Consider the following 15,134-nt stretch of genomic DNA (forward strand, 5'->3'; position numbering starts at 1 on the left):
ACTTTCCTATCTTTCTCTAACAGCTGCTCCTTCTTCTTCTATCATTTTTCTCCTAACTCTTCCAATCTAACCCCGACTGGTAAATCTTCTAAACCATTTAACACTACTTCAGTCCATCCTAAATCATCGACAGCTTCTCTAACTATCACAGACCATAAGTCATAATCCTCACCAGCAAATTTAAATATCCCATAACTATTACCTTCTGTATTCATCGCTTACCAATTCTGGCTTTCTCCAAGACCGTCACCCTAAGCTCTGGATACCACTGATGGAGCCGCGCTGTGGTAACAGATACCGCTAGCACAGTCAAATGGCTTGAGACCGTGACCACAGGACGAGGACACTGCCAATCACAGCTCAGCTGAAAAGACCCTGCGCTCACAGGATGAAGAGCACAGCAACAAAACAGTAACAACTCAGAAAAGTGAAATGAAGAAGACGAAGATTAAGAAAAACTTGAACGAAAACAGAATAGTAATCATATCCATTTTGTGACTCGATTGATGCTAAACTTAAATCTAAAGGTTTGATTTTGGTATCTAACTTGTTTGGATCCTAAGAAAACTAATTTTGGTTTGGGTATTCTATGGCTTCTCTCACCAATACAACCTTAAGCTTTTAAAACTGTAAAAATGAAGAAAACGAAGAAGAACAATGAAGAAAAATGGCAATTTCAATCAATTTAATTTTTGTATTGAATGCACAAATAACTTGTTTTCTCCTTCTTCATTCCCTTAACTTTTCTAATCAGCAAAATGACTCTATTTATAGGGGTTGAACATGCTCAACGTCCTACAGAATAAAAGGAAAAACAGCCTGGAATTTTGCAAAAACTAGAAACCAAAAAGTAAAACTAAAAAGTGGTATTCTCCCTACAATTCGTTTTTCCTGCTCCTATGTAACTGAAATTACACCTACGACTCCATAACGCGTTTTCGAGTGCATCCGCACGTTGTAACAGCAAAAAGCAAGCTGACTGTACTTCATCTTCTTCCTTGCGAAAAGACGCCATTTTTGTTGACCTTCAGGTTGACTTTCGTTCTTCACTTGATCACAGCTGAATCTTCTTCCTAACTTCTTCTTCTTCCTTCTAACAACTTCATTTAACTTTGACTTGAATCAAAACTATACTACAATTTGAATTTCGCCGATTGCTTGACGGCCAAGTTTTCTTCTACCTACAGACCCATTTTGCGATCTTCTTAGAACTTTAATCTGAACCTTCAGTCTCCTTCAATGGAGTATTCTCGACATTTTTCTGTCGATAAACACATTTGCCGTGCCTTCAGCTGACAATGCTGGATTTTCGTTCTTCATAGAACAACTCGAGTTCACATTATGACTTCTAGGCAATCTCAGAACAAATTGAGCATACCAACTTCTTCGTTTCAACAAGACGGAGCTGCCCACTTAACTAATTTATTGAAAACTGCAGAATTAAACAACTTGGACTGAAAATAAAGATAGAACCTAACCGATTTGGGGCTTTTCGATTTAGGGAATTTCTGGGCAATTGCTCTTAGAGTAGTATGAACGACGTCTTCCTGAGTATTTCCATGTATCTCACGGCCTCCGACTTTGCTCCGGCCGGTCCGCAGATCGTTTGCAAGGATTCCCATCGACAACTTTTCTGGAATTTCACCGAGTCCTCAAGCTTTGGCTGCAGGTACTGCTGAGTCCTTCTGTTCTAGATGATGTGCAGTTTCATCCTTCCTGCAGTCACGCCTTTCTTCAACACTGCTCGACTTTACAGTGCACTGTTTTGCTTCGATCCTGTTCGAGAACTCGACCAGCATCCTATAGAAGCTCTCCACAAGTGAAATTGTCAAAAACAGGTGCTACAGCAGTAGACTGCTTCTTCTTCACGGCTGGTTTCTTCTGCTGGAAGTTAACATCAGCTTTCAATTTCTTCTTTTCTGCTGGCAGCCTGTGCCTCAATGATCTCGAGCCCCTTGAGATGACCTACTCCAACACTAAACTCATGACACCGCATTCAATTGGGTGGCTTATATGAATTACGTAGAAAAATCGAAGTATATATTTTCGGATGGAGATAGTATGGTTGTGGGTTATACGTACTTATTCCGATTAGATATTTTTACTATAAATTGATGTCGATTTTTCTATTATACTTCACAATTATATATCTCTCTCTGCATATCTTAAGCTATACAAAAGTACCTCGATGGCTTTATGCTACAACCTTTTACCTGTTAATATTTCTTCCAGTTTCAAAACTGATCATTATGCAAAAGAAACCCAACAAATTAGCAATAATGAATCTCTAATCATAACTTCCTCATCAAAACACTATAATTTTCCAGCTATATCATATCCCAACTCAAGGGTACGTACTTTCCAAATTGTACTTTCTTGATTTAATTAATTTTCTTGATTACATATCGGAATAATAACATTTTACCTACCTCAAGACCTAAATTTTTAACAAGTTTCTATTTTGAAAAAGTCAACTAACAAAATCATATCTGTCCGTTAAGTTTCCTAACAAATTCATACTTCCGTCAAAAAAATTGCCCATGTGGCAGCAAATCCGAGTCAACTATGCACAGTCAGTGCACGTAAGCGACATGTCATCCGATGACTCAGCAAAAATGACACGTCATTATCTTCAACCTTTCTCCAAAAAATTTGCAGATTCCAGCTACTACCAAAGTGGTCCGGCCCCCACTTTTGGCGGAGCCACCGGTCGGTAGTCGCCGGATTTCAGAAATTTTTATATGACCGGACTAGTTTTGACGAGCCGAACCTTTAAGCTTAGATCTACACAACCTTTTGACGAGCTGAACGTCGTGGTAGTGTCGATTTTCAAATTTCGAACCGTTTGATATAGATCTAAGCTTAAAGGTTTAGCTACTGCACCTTTAAGCTTAGGTCTACAACAAACGGTTCGAAATTTGAAAAATCCGACACCACCACGACGTTCAGCTCTCGAAACCAGTGCGGCCATCTAATTATTTCTAAAATCCGACGGCTACCGACCGGCGGTTCCGCCAAAAGTAGTGGCCGGACCACCGCTGTGTCGCCGGAATCTGCAAATTTCTTTTGAGAAAGGTTGAAGATGATGACGTGTCATTTTTGCTGAGTAAGCAGGTGACATGTCGCTTACGTGGCACTAATTGTGCACACTTGACGGAAGATTTGCTGCCACATAGACAATTTTTTGAGGGAAATATGATTTTGTTAGGAAACTTAACGGAAAGATATGATTTTGTTAGTTGACTTTTTAAGGTAAAAACTTGTTAAAAATTTGGTCTTGAGATAGATAAAATGTTATTATCCCATTACATATCACTAGCAAAATGCATGCATAGTTTTTTTTTTTTAAGGGTAATCATGTATGCTTTGAGCATGAAAAGAGATTGAACTTGTTTAAGAATATGCTTATCAACGTTGGACAAGAACGACCTTCCGAATGTTTGGCCATGATTGATTCAGTACAGCGTCTAGGAATTGACCATTATTTCCAGGAAGAGATCGAACAAATACTAGAAAAGCAATACTATTATAGTAAAATGTTACCTAAATCGTCTCATGCAGACATATATGATCAGGATCTTCATAAAATCGCCCTTTGTTTTCGATTGTTGAGACAACAAGGCTGCCATGCATCTCAAGGTAATTATTGACAATTACTTTGGGACGAAGTTAATATCAAGTTATCTTATAAATTTCAAAATGTTAATTTGTGTAAGCCATGCATATTACGAACAGTTTCAAATGTAATCAAGAGTTTTATAGGCAATGGAGGGAAAATTTACAAGAATATGGATGATCAAGATATAGACGGATTAATGAGCTTATACGAAGCTTCACACCTTAGAATCCATGGAGAATATGTTCTTGATGAAGCTTACACCTTAAGTTCACAAGCCCTTCATAAATGGATACCACGTCTAGATAATCGTCAAGCTAGATTAGTGAAAAATGTATTGAAACATCCATATCATAAAAGCTTGGCTACTTTCATGGCGAAAAACTTCTTCGTCGATAACAATGGAATAGATCGATCTGGATGGAGAAATATTCTGAAGGAGCTCACGAACTTGGATGCCAATCTAGTCCAATCCTTGCACAAAAATGAAATTATTCAAGTTTCCAAGTAAGTGCTTTTAATTAGTCTTTTCTATATACATGTCAATTTCTAGATCATCCCCCTCAAAAAAATAAAATGAAATTCTAGATCATGATATATATATATACATATATATTTGAATAAGGTTTGTCTTTTCTTATGATTGAAGACATTACACGTGAAATTGCATGTTAGAAAATATCAATAATCAACCAACTCCACGTCTCCACCCATTTTACTGTTCTTAGAATGGACTTCTAAGAATATAATCAAAATAATTCCCCATATATTATTACAACAGAAAATGACAAGGATATGATAAATCTTTGTTTACAAATGTTTGGTTCTTAGCTTTTATACTTTGAGACGTATAACATTTACGTAGCTATTACCGATTAAACTCGTTGAATTGAAATTTGTTAGATGGTGGAAAGACGTGGGGTTAGCCAATGAATTGAAGTTTGCACGAGACCAACCTCTCAAATGGTACATCTGTTCGTCAGCTTGCTTCACGGATTCGAGTTTATCAAATGAGAGAGTGAAGCTTACAAAAGCAATCTCTTTCATTTATCTAATTGATGACATTTTCGACGTCTATGGGACATTAGATGAACTCATTCTCTTCACGGAAGCCGTTAATGGGTATGTATTAGTTAATTTAATAAGAACCATTCAACTTTTAATTTGATTTTATTCTTATCTAAGATCTTAATTAAGTTAATTAGATTATGTGGTTACGTTTTTAGGTGGGATGTAGCAGACAATATTGAACGACTGCCATATTATCTGAAGATATGTTTTAAGGCTCTTGATGATGTTACTAATGAGATTAGCAATGATGTGTTAAGAAACCATGGGTGGGACCCTACTAATTCCCTTCGTAAGACGGTAAGTAAAATTTTATATTATTCTATACGTTCTTCCAAGATTCGAACCTTCAAAGTAAATTAAAATATGTCTAAAGTTAAATTTAATGCAGTGGGCGAAGTTGTGTAATGCTTTCCTGGTGGAAGCAAAGTGGTTTGCTTCTGGCCAAACTCCGAATTCTTCAGAGTACTTAAAGAATGGAATAGTGAGCTCAGGAGTACATGTAGTTTTGGTTCATGCTTTCTTTCTCCTTGGCCAAGACATTAACATCGACAATGTCAAGGTTATCGACAACAATCCTGGAATTATATCGTCGACTGCAACTATCCTTCGACTTTGGGACGACTTAGGAAGTTCCCAGGTTACACAAATCTCGAGTCTCTATTCATTTTCTAGCTTTGCAAGATATAAACTCTGTGGCTAGAGTTTCGCATACGTAATCCCTCCCTAGATATATCATTAGAACTTGATCGAATTTGTAAGAATAGTATAATATTCTACCTGTCTCAAAATACATGATGTTATGGATTTTTAGGTTCATTCACATGAACATGTACCTAATGAAGAATCTTAACTAAGTATACATGTATATATGAATGAACTTAAAAACTCAAAACATCATGTATTTTGAGATGGAGGGAGTATTAAAAAGATATCAAGTCAGTGGCTATAGTTTCATAGTTTTAAGGTGGTCCTAAACTTATGACACTGCATTCAATTGGGTGGCTTACATGACACGAAATATCAATTTTGCGATTTTAATCCTCTTAGAGTAATTAACAGTTAGAAATTCTTTTTAATTTCAGGATGAGAATCAGGACGGCAACGATGGATCATACGCAGAATGCTATATGAGAGAAAACAATGGAGCTTCCATTGAAGATGCAAGAAATGAGATAAGCAATATGATTGAAGACGCATGGAAACAGCTAAATGAAGAATGTCTGTCTCCAAATCCATTTCCGAAACCATTCATCAGAGCTTCTCTCAATATTGCAAGAATGGTTCCTTTGATGTATAGTTATGATGACAACCATTGCCTTCCACGTCTTCAAGAGTACATCAAGCTACATCTTTTCGAAGGCTTATCTAATGATGTCGATATTCTAGAAGAAGAAAATCAAGTCTTTCAATATTTGACAAAGGAAAATATTAGTATTTGAGACATTAAGAGTAATAATAATTAAGATTCGAGTCCACAATGTTTTCCTATAATACCTATAATTTTTGTCTAATTTGAAGGGCTAAAAGTTTCATGATAAAATTATCAGTTAATTGATACATATGACTTGATTCGGACATTTTAATTAATAATACCGTTCTTTGCTTTATCAAGAAAGTAATAATTAAGACTTAATCGCGAGTTTCATTCATCAACATAAATAGATGATTATTTAATTTTGATAATTCTTTTGTATATCATTATTTTTACAGGACAATGATTCCTCTTTTATTATGTATTTAGTATTATCTCTAATTAATTTCATATTTGGTCTATAAAATATTCGTTCTTTTATCATCGTATTATCTATTCTAAATACTGAATTTATTGGTGTTGTTTTTATTGTTCCTACTTTTGCTGTGATTTCAAATAGATCTTCTAAATAAATTTTATCTTTATCTTTAAATTATATATTATGATGACTATTTGATAAGGCATATCTTATTTCATAAGTTATTGTGAATGGATAGTCTTCTTTTACCATTAAATTATTTCTGTAAAATTTATATGCTATTATTAATGATTTATCTAAATTTTCTATACATAAAGAGTATTTCTAATTGTAGTGATACATTAAATTTTAATTTTGTATATGCTAAATTTTCATTTACTATTCCTATTATTCTATCTCGTGGATCTTGAATTCTATCATCACAAATTGCTAATCTTATCGGTGAGTTTATTCCTTCCATGAATGTTGATTTTATTATGATCTGAACGGTTGATATATGAATATAACTAATTCTATCTTTTTCTTCTTGTTTTATGTTTAGTTTATCAAAATTTTCTTTATTTTCACTACCATTTATAATAGGTATACTTGTTTCTCCAGTTGTGGTTGAAATTTCTATTGGATATTCAGCAGTAATATTTCCAAAATAGAGTATATTTTTTCTACTTAAAAGATTTCTTAGATATGAATTTTTTATATCCTATCTTTCTTTTAAATTTAATTTTTCTTTTTAATTCTCTTGATTATATTTTTGTTAACTAAAATATCTCTTTTGAGATACTTTTTTCTTCTTGTAGATCTAAATACTATATAGTATTAATTGATGATTATGTCGAAATTATTTTTTTTTCCATTTTTATCTATTATAAAGTCTAAGTTGTTCTACCATGACGTAGAGGTCAATTTTATGTGATAGTTCTAATCATAAATCGTTTCGAACTCTAATGCTTCCATTATCTAATTCTATAATAATTCTAAGATCGTCATGACACTTATCTATTTTGTCTTTGCAATGATTTATTAGACTAATTAGATCTGAGCTATTTTTTCTTAAGTTCATTAAATATATTTCATGTGTTATATTGTTAATATAACTCTTTTTTTTTTGCTAGCTCTGATACCAGATTTTTGACGCGGATTAAAATTACGAATGAATAACTGATAGAAAGAATCTTAATATTAAAATAAAATTTTATTAATAATATAAGGTTATCAATCTATATTATTATCTTCTTAGTGTCATAGTACATATTAGTATCGTATAGATATTCGAATTGTATTTCAATATGGGTTAATACTCTCTCCGGTACATTAAGTGTCGCATAATAAAGTTGCAAATTTTAGGAAAATGATTAATTTTACAAAAAATTACATATCTAACTATTATTTATTATTCTAAAGAAAAATTAGCTATTTCTTTAGGAGCAGAAAAAACATGTAGGAAAGAAGAAATTTTTTTAATTCTTTTAGTTAAGGGCTTGTTTGTTTGGTGTTTATTTTTAGGATTCGTATTTAAATTTTACGATATATAATTTTAGTATTTTTTTCTTGGGGTTGACCATTCCATTATAGGGTATAATAATGTGTCTTTATTTTTATGAATCACGAAAATCGGAGAGTAAAAAATGTGTGCAAATAAACATAGTGTTATACTAATATTTTATCTTTCCTACATGTCTATTTTCAATTGATCCGAGCAGTTAAAAAAAAGCAGCAAAATTTCTTTTTATTCTAAAACAATAAATGTAGGACTTGACTTAAATACATTTTCACTAAATGTCTTTTCATATTTTAAATTGTTACATATTTTATATATAAATAAAGTAATTGTTGAATAAATGTAAGACTATGATTGAAAGAAATAGTTCAAATATACATATATTTCATAAAATAATATTTAAAATCAATCAAATTCAATTTTATTATATGACATTTAAAATGTACGTTAAGAGTATTTTGCGTTTGGCTTTTGATCGTGCATGAAACGTCTCGTTGACTTGTAAATATAATCTGGACATGTTTCTTTTAAATTCTTGAAATAATTTTTAAAAAATATTGATTTCGTTAAATTATTTATTTGTTTTGATTATTTGCTTAACTCTTTATATTAGTTCCAAGAATAACTAATTTTGGGAGTGGGCTAGCTACAATTTATGAATAGTTGACAGATCTGAGCCATCCATTTACCATTGAACTATCTAAAAACAGTGGTTTGATCTTGACCCTTCATTGTGCTCTTTTGTTTTCATTTCTTCTTCTTCGTCTACCTATCTCAATTTAATTTGGTGCCGGAGGAAAAAAATCCTGAATTTTCTCTTCCGATCGAGCTCCCTTTCAACTTCCGACATCTTCATCCCACAACGTTGTCGATCCCTCGACCTCCATAGCGCCGGTGGTGCTCGTCGGTCTCCGCAGCACCGACTACTACTTTCCCATCTTCGTTGCGAGTCGTTGCTATCCATAGCGCCTACGAAGCTCTCCATCCTCGCGAGAATCGTCCACAGGGCAGTCTCTATCTACACATTTTGATCCCGTCGCCTCACTCTCTCTTTGATTCCGCATATCATCGCTCGGATCCCGACCAGATCTCACTGTCTCCACAACGCCGGTATGGTATATCCGATCCACACTGTTTTTTTACCTGTTCAATTTTCCTTTTGTTTTATGTTTGGTTGGACGTGATTATCTCATTGGTTTAGTTTCAAAGAAAGGAATTGTAGTTTAATTTTTGGTTTCCTTTTAATTTTCAGTTCCAAGACAAAACAAAATACTGCGATAGTCTTCGAAATCTATAAGATGGATAAAGAATGATGGCATATAGTTTTATCTACTACTTTGATATGAGTTTTTTAAAACCTCATTTTGTTGGGCTGATCGAAGGTTTTTCCTTTACTCTCCATTCGATATAATATGTTAAGTCCATCAAATATGAAACATCTTTTAAGAAAGTTCAAACCTTTTTTCTTAGCTCCTTGGTTTTTTTAATTTCCAGATTGATATTTCTTTTTTAGTGCTCTCATTTTTTATGTAACCTCATTTAATGCAGGCTTTGGAGTGTCTTATTGAAAATCGCACCATAACATGCGAGGAAGGTCAGAGGTCTTATGAGATCTTATTTCTTTATTTCTTTATCTCTTTTCTATTTTTTTCATTTTTAGTATTCTTTGTGTTACATTGATGGCATATAAAAGATATCATCAATTAATTGTGTCGTATTAATCTGTACCCATCAATTGAATTTCAGAAACAAGTTTACTGTCGTCGTTGCAATTTGGATCTGAAGATGGATGGCTTTCATCATTCTACTCATGTTTGATTAAAAAGGTAAAACACCGGAACATAACAATGTGTTTTATGCAGATTGGGAATTGTTTAAACTTTAAATAGCAATATGTTGCATACCTTTCTGTAATTGTGTTTACTGACTAAATATATGCATTTTCCATTATCCAGTATGACAAAGAAAAAGTTGTAGAAGGAAAATTTAAAGAACTGGAGAAAGAAAGTTCAGATAGTACTTTGAAAAATAACACAGATCTTTTGTCCTGCAAAGCTGAATATTACCATCAGTATGGTGAATATTAAAAGTGCTTTGCACTAACTTCAGAGTAAGTTTTTTTTTCCGATGTAAAACTTTTGAGTAAGTTGACAGTCAGTTCTGTATATGTGGTCCAGTAGTATGTTTTAGCATAAGATGTCTATCTTAATTCCTGTTCATTTTATTCTTTAACATGTTGCTTGAAAAAGATCCCTTTCATCTAAAATGTATCTTGGTGCATTTGGTTGCTGCTATGGAGCTTGGACATTCAAATGAACTATATCTTATGGCATGCAATTTAGTTAAGGATCATCCTCAAAAGTGAGTCCTTCATCATAACTGCCCTCCGATCTAACTTTATTGCCGTTATTTTATTTTATAATGTGCTTACAACTTACAAGACATTTGAATTTCAGGGCTTTATCATGATTCGCAGTTGGGTGCTACTACTATGAGGTTGTTGTCAAACCATCAGCTAAACATACAGTCGAATTTCCAATAATTGAGGTAAAATTTCTTTTTCTTTTATCTTTAGTCAAAGCTAACTTTTTAGAATCCAAAGGATAAGATAGAGATTCTAACATACTGCTTATTCAAACGGACTATCCTATTCTTTCGTAGTCTTGAGCATGTATTTGTTCCTTTTAAGTCATACATGCATTGGGTTTCGTCGTTTTATATTGTTCTTTTATGTCCTTATATTTCTTACTTTCTTCCGATCTGTGTATATTTGCTTCTTAAATGCTAATTAGGTTGTTTTCGTTCTAATTTTCCTGTTGGATTCTCTTGCTCGTGTTGTCACATTGTGTTATACTTGCATGTGAATCATTTTGATTAAGATATGAATCAACGATTGCATGGATTGTGTGCAAATATGTGTTAGTAGGTTTCGTTTTCGCATGAACTCTAAATGAACTCTATTTCACCCTTTCGGCTTTCCATTATTCTAGCAGGTTTCGTTTTCGCATCGTCAGTTTCGATCTCCTCTGTATCCCTAAGTGTTCCAGCGCTTCTCTACGCTTTTGTTCTCAGCCCTCCTATATTTTCTTCCTTCCGCAGTTAGTTTTGAGGTTTTGTTATTATAAAATTTCATGTGCTTTACGAAGATGCTTTATTCATTCGGCTAGCTGTTGTTTCAGCCCTGCTCAATATTGCTTACATTCAGTAATTTCACTTTGTCATTTAGTTATTTTTAGAATCCACATTTTCCATCTAATTGTGTCTAATACATTTATTTGTTCACCCTAAGACCGACAGTGCCAAGCGTGGAAAAGAAGAAAGGCGGGATATTGAGTCTTTATCAGCACCTTACCGTACTTAGCAAATCAAAATACTCAATGTTACGTGTGGGTCTGGCATCGCTTGGATATGAAAATTAGCCACAAAGACATCAGATCACTGTATATAAACTCATCTTTAAGTTTATTACTCGATTAGATGGAAGCAATGACTTTGACAATCACATTTGCTGTTAATGAAAACTAATAATTCATACATTAGGTTGCTTTACAGCCAGCCACTCGATCCTCTCATATAAGTTGGCGTTGAGAGTACGACAACTATGGACAATAAAGAGATGAGGGAAATACATTTATCTTTGAAAAATAGTTGCAATTTGCCTTCTGAATAGCTTGACGTTGTCATGTCGAATAGGAATGAGCTGCATTCTTTGACAACACAAGACAATCTTGGAACTTAGTAGACTGAAAATGACTCTATAAATTGGAGACTGTTTAATTTTTGGTTTAAAAAAATTGGATACTATAGTGATAACGTTTGATCTGGATGCTTATGTTGGATGGCAAGTCATGCGCTAATTGCAAATCAGGGTGTATAAATGTATCTTAAAAAAAGTTACTATTCCAAAGAAACAGAAAAATTAAAATTAAAAATACCTAGATCGGAAAGAATGAAGATACCAGACTATAATCCAATGAGTGCGGATACAATTACGTTCCTACAAGTGTTTTTTAACAGTTCATTCATTGAAAAAGGGACAAATATTACCTCCACTTTGTCAATCTCTTATATAGGAGAGCAGACAGGTTCGAATTTTAAATATCATATAGCAGTATATGCTCTCAAATTAGATCATCCATATACAATGACTGTGATAATGGCCAAAAAAATGGGAAGAGCAAGATGACGTGGCCGGCGTAAACGTCCCGTGGCTAAAAGCCACGGGCATCTACTAGTGTTTATTGATCTTTGTTGTTTACACAAATAATAATATAAATAAACAAACACAATTTAAAAATGTCAAGAATTCTAGATTCCCGACTAGTTTTAAAATGTTATACTTAAGTATTTGGGATGAGCACTACGTAGGCAGCAACTTGAACACATGTAGATTGAGGCAAGTAAATTTTTAGAATGACTACCAACTACTCTATCGGAACATGATGATGGATGGGAATCAACTTCAAACCATCTTTCCTTCGACAGGCTGTGAAAAAGATTTCGTTCATCTCTAGATCTTGAGGGTTTCGTTCATCGGCAAGTTTCCAATCAAAATGATACAATAAATTAGAGAGCATGAGCTCAAGGTTTATTAGACCAAAAACCTCACCGGGACATTTCCTTTTGCCAACTCCAAATGGGATAAACTCATAATTAACTCCTTTGACTTCTTTTTCGAAGAATCTTTCAGGATAGAACCTTTCAGGATTTATCCACTGATTTTCGTCCTGACCGATAGCCCACGCATTTATTATGAGTCGGGTCTTTTCTGGTATGTCATACCCAGAAATTACACATTTGTCTCTAGATTGTAGTGGGACTAGTAGAGGAGCGGGAGGATGCAATCTTAATGTTTCTTTGACAACACATTTTAGGTATTTTAATTGATGAAGGCTTGCTTCTTCAACCTTGCCTGTAGAAAATATTTGTCTCACCTCTGTTTGTGCTTTTTCCATTATGCTTGGTTCTCTTAGCATTTCTGTCAATGCCCATTCTACGGTGATAGATGTCCCCTCTCCACCGGCCACGAACAAATCCTGAATTAATTAAGCAAAGTATATATATTGATAGTCTTAAGGGATATGTTATTTGGTGAAATAAAGTTGTATCGATCCCCTTATAATTACAATATTATATATATATATATATGATGTGTGTGTGATTAACAAAAGTAACAGATAAACAATCTGATTATAAATTGTTAACTTATTTTGGAAAATACTTGACTGCTATTCTTTCTGTGGCTACAATTTTGCTGCATCCCCAAATCAAAACATGTCATGTGTTTTTTTATTTATATATATTAAGTATATATTATATATAATAGCAAAACTTTTAATTTTAAATTTTTTTTAATTATAAATTTAATTTCAAATTTTATTTTATTGTCAAATCAACATCAGCATCCGACACATGGCGTATTATTAACGAATAGTAATTTAACATATATATTTTAAAATTTTGAGTTTAATTAGGTCTCAAGATACAATTTTAAGTCAATAATATTATTTTTTTTCCTATTCTAATTAGAAAATCAAAATACAATCAAAACATAATGATTTCTAATAAAATTCTACCAATTACTTTTTCCAACACAATTTCCTATCTATTATTTAAAAAACTATTCCTAATAAAATTCATATATTTGTTTTTCCTATTCCTAATTAAAACGGACACATTTTCTTTTTTCTTATTCAAACGAGCATATTATTTAAAAAATTATTTTTAATTAAATTATAATATATTATTTTTTCTAATTTTTTCATTAAACTATTACTCCTCATAAAAATCGGTTATATTTTTTTCTATTCTTAATTAAAACGGGCATATTATTTTTAAACAATACGAACAACTAAATTGATTAGATGCAATTATAAATTTTATTATGAAACCAAATCTTAATATATAATTTTTATATTTTGCTATATTTATTATTTTTGAAAATAAAAATAAATTTTAAATTTAATAAGATTGTAGATTTTGAAATCAAATCAAAATAATTATAACTGATATAAAAATTAAAATAATTTTATTTTAATATAACATTTTACATAGACTTAATAATATTTAATACAAATATTTATTAAATAATTTTTTATATGACATATATTTAAATTATTAATTTTTAAAGGTATAGACTTTCCGTTCATCGGACGAGCCACCGATTTATTTTATTAAAATAAAATAAATTTAGAAAAAGGGTGCAACACGAGAGTTTTGTAAATTAGTAGCTAGTATCGTAATTCGAGAAATTTTAGCATAAAAAAATTTGAGAAATTTATGAGTTTTATCATTCGGTAGAGAAGTGAAATCACTTACCAAGATTAAAGCTTTGATTATGGTATCTGTCAATGGAACTTTAAGATCTCCATCATCTTGAAGACTCAAAAGAACAGATAGAATATCTTTGACTTCCGAACTCCTTTCATTTCCCTTCTTATAATAAGCTCTGCGTTCACGAATGACACTCTCAAGGATCTCATCTACTCTTCGATGCAGCCTCTTCAATTTAGGACTCAAAGAATTGATCAGATGAAAAATTTTAAACGAAGGGAACAAATCAACAGCACTAAATCCAGCTGCATGCAATAATATTTCCTTCACATGCTCCTTGAACGCTTCCTGGTGTTTGAATTCCCTTCCGAGGGCCGCCCTCGACACGAATTTCTGTGACGTGGAATCCAAAACCTCACTCATACAAATTGGCAGTCCTGATCTAGACGAGATGGTCTGGACCAAGCTTGAAATCACCTCTTGTCGAACCGATTCAAATGATTGTACTCTTTTATGACTAAGAAGCTCCATTGTGCAAATCTTGCGCATTTCTCTCCAGTGATCTCCGTATTTTGCGAATACAAGGTCTGAGAATTGATAAGTAATGGACTTCACCGCGTTGATAAATGGCCTATCGGAAAAATTCGAGCTGTGGTTTTGGAAAATTTCTTTGGTGATCTCTGAGGAAGAAATTACAATTGCGGAGACTTCCCCAAGTTGAAGATGCATGATAGGGCCATAAATGATGGCCAAGTCTCTTAAACAACGATGAGGGAGTTTCCCAAAAAGAAGATTCAAGTTTCCTATGAGTGGTAATTTCTTTGGTCCTGGTGGAAGCTTTGATTCACAGATATTTTTTTTGGTTTTCGATTTCTTAAGGATCATGAAAGCTATGAAGATGAAGAAAACAGTTGATGGAAGTAGGGCTAATTCGACCTCCATCTCA

General features: G+C 33.0%; 1 protein-coding gene and 1 pseudogene across 1 annotated transcript; one reads left to right on the forward strand and one right to left on the reverse strand.

Annotated features, from left to right (window-relative positions):
- The window catches only part of LOC139881750 (serine carboxypeptidase 1-like), a 53,189-nt pseudogene that overhangs the window by 18,705 nt on the left and 19,350 nt on the right, over nucleotides 1-15,134 (reverse strand).
- LOC139881743 ((3S,6E)-nerolidol synthase 1-like) lies at nucleotides 2,189-10,002 on the forward strand. Its single transcript, XM_071866162.1, has 10 exons — nucleotides 2,189-2,350; nucleotides 3,351-3,639; nucleotides 3,736-4,123; nucleotides 4,520-4,738; nucleotides 4,843-4,984; nucleotides 5,076-5,324; nucleotides 5,770-6,087; nucleotides 9,464-9,509; nucleotides 9,662-9,741; nucleotides 9,871-10,002. The coding sequence occupies exons 1-10, from the start codon at nucleotides 2,189-2,191 to the stop codon at nucleotides 10,000-10,002; spliced, it is 2,025 nt and encodes a 674-aa protein (XP_071722263.1).

The sequence above is a fragment of the Rutidosis leptorrhynchoides genome, unplaced genomic scaffold (genome assembly GCF_046630445.1).
Source record: "Rutidosis leptorrhynchoides isolate AG116_Rl617_1_P2 unplaced genomic scaffold, CSIRO_AGI_Rlap_v1 contig19, whole genome shotgun sequence".
Taxonomy (NCBI): domain Eukaryota; kingdom Viridiplantae; phylum Streptophyta; class Magnoliopsida; order Asterales; family Asteraceae; genus Rutidosis; species Rutidosis leptorrhynchoides.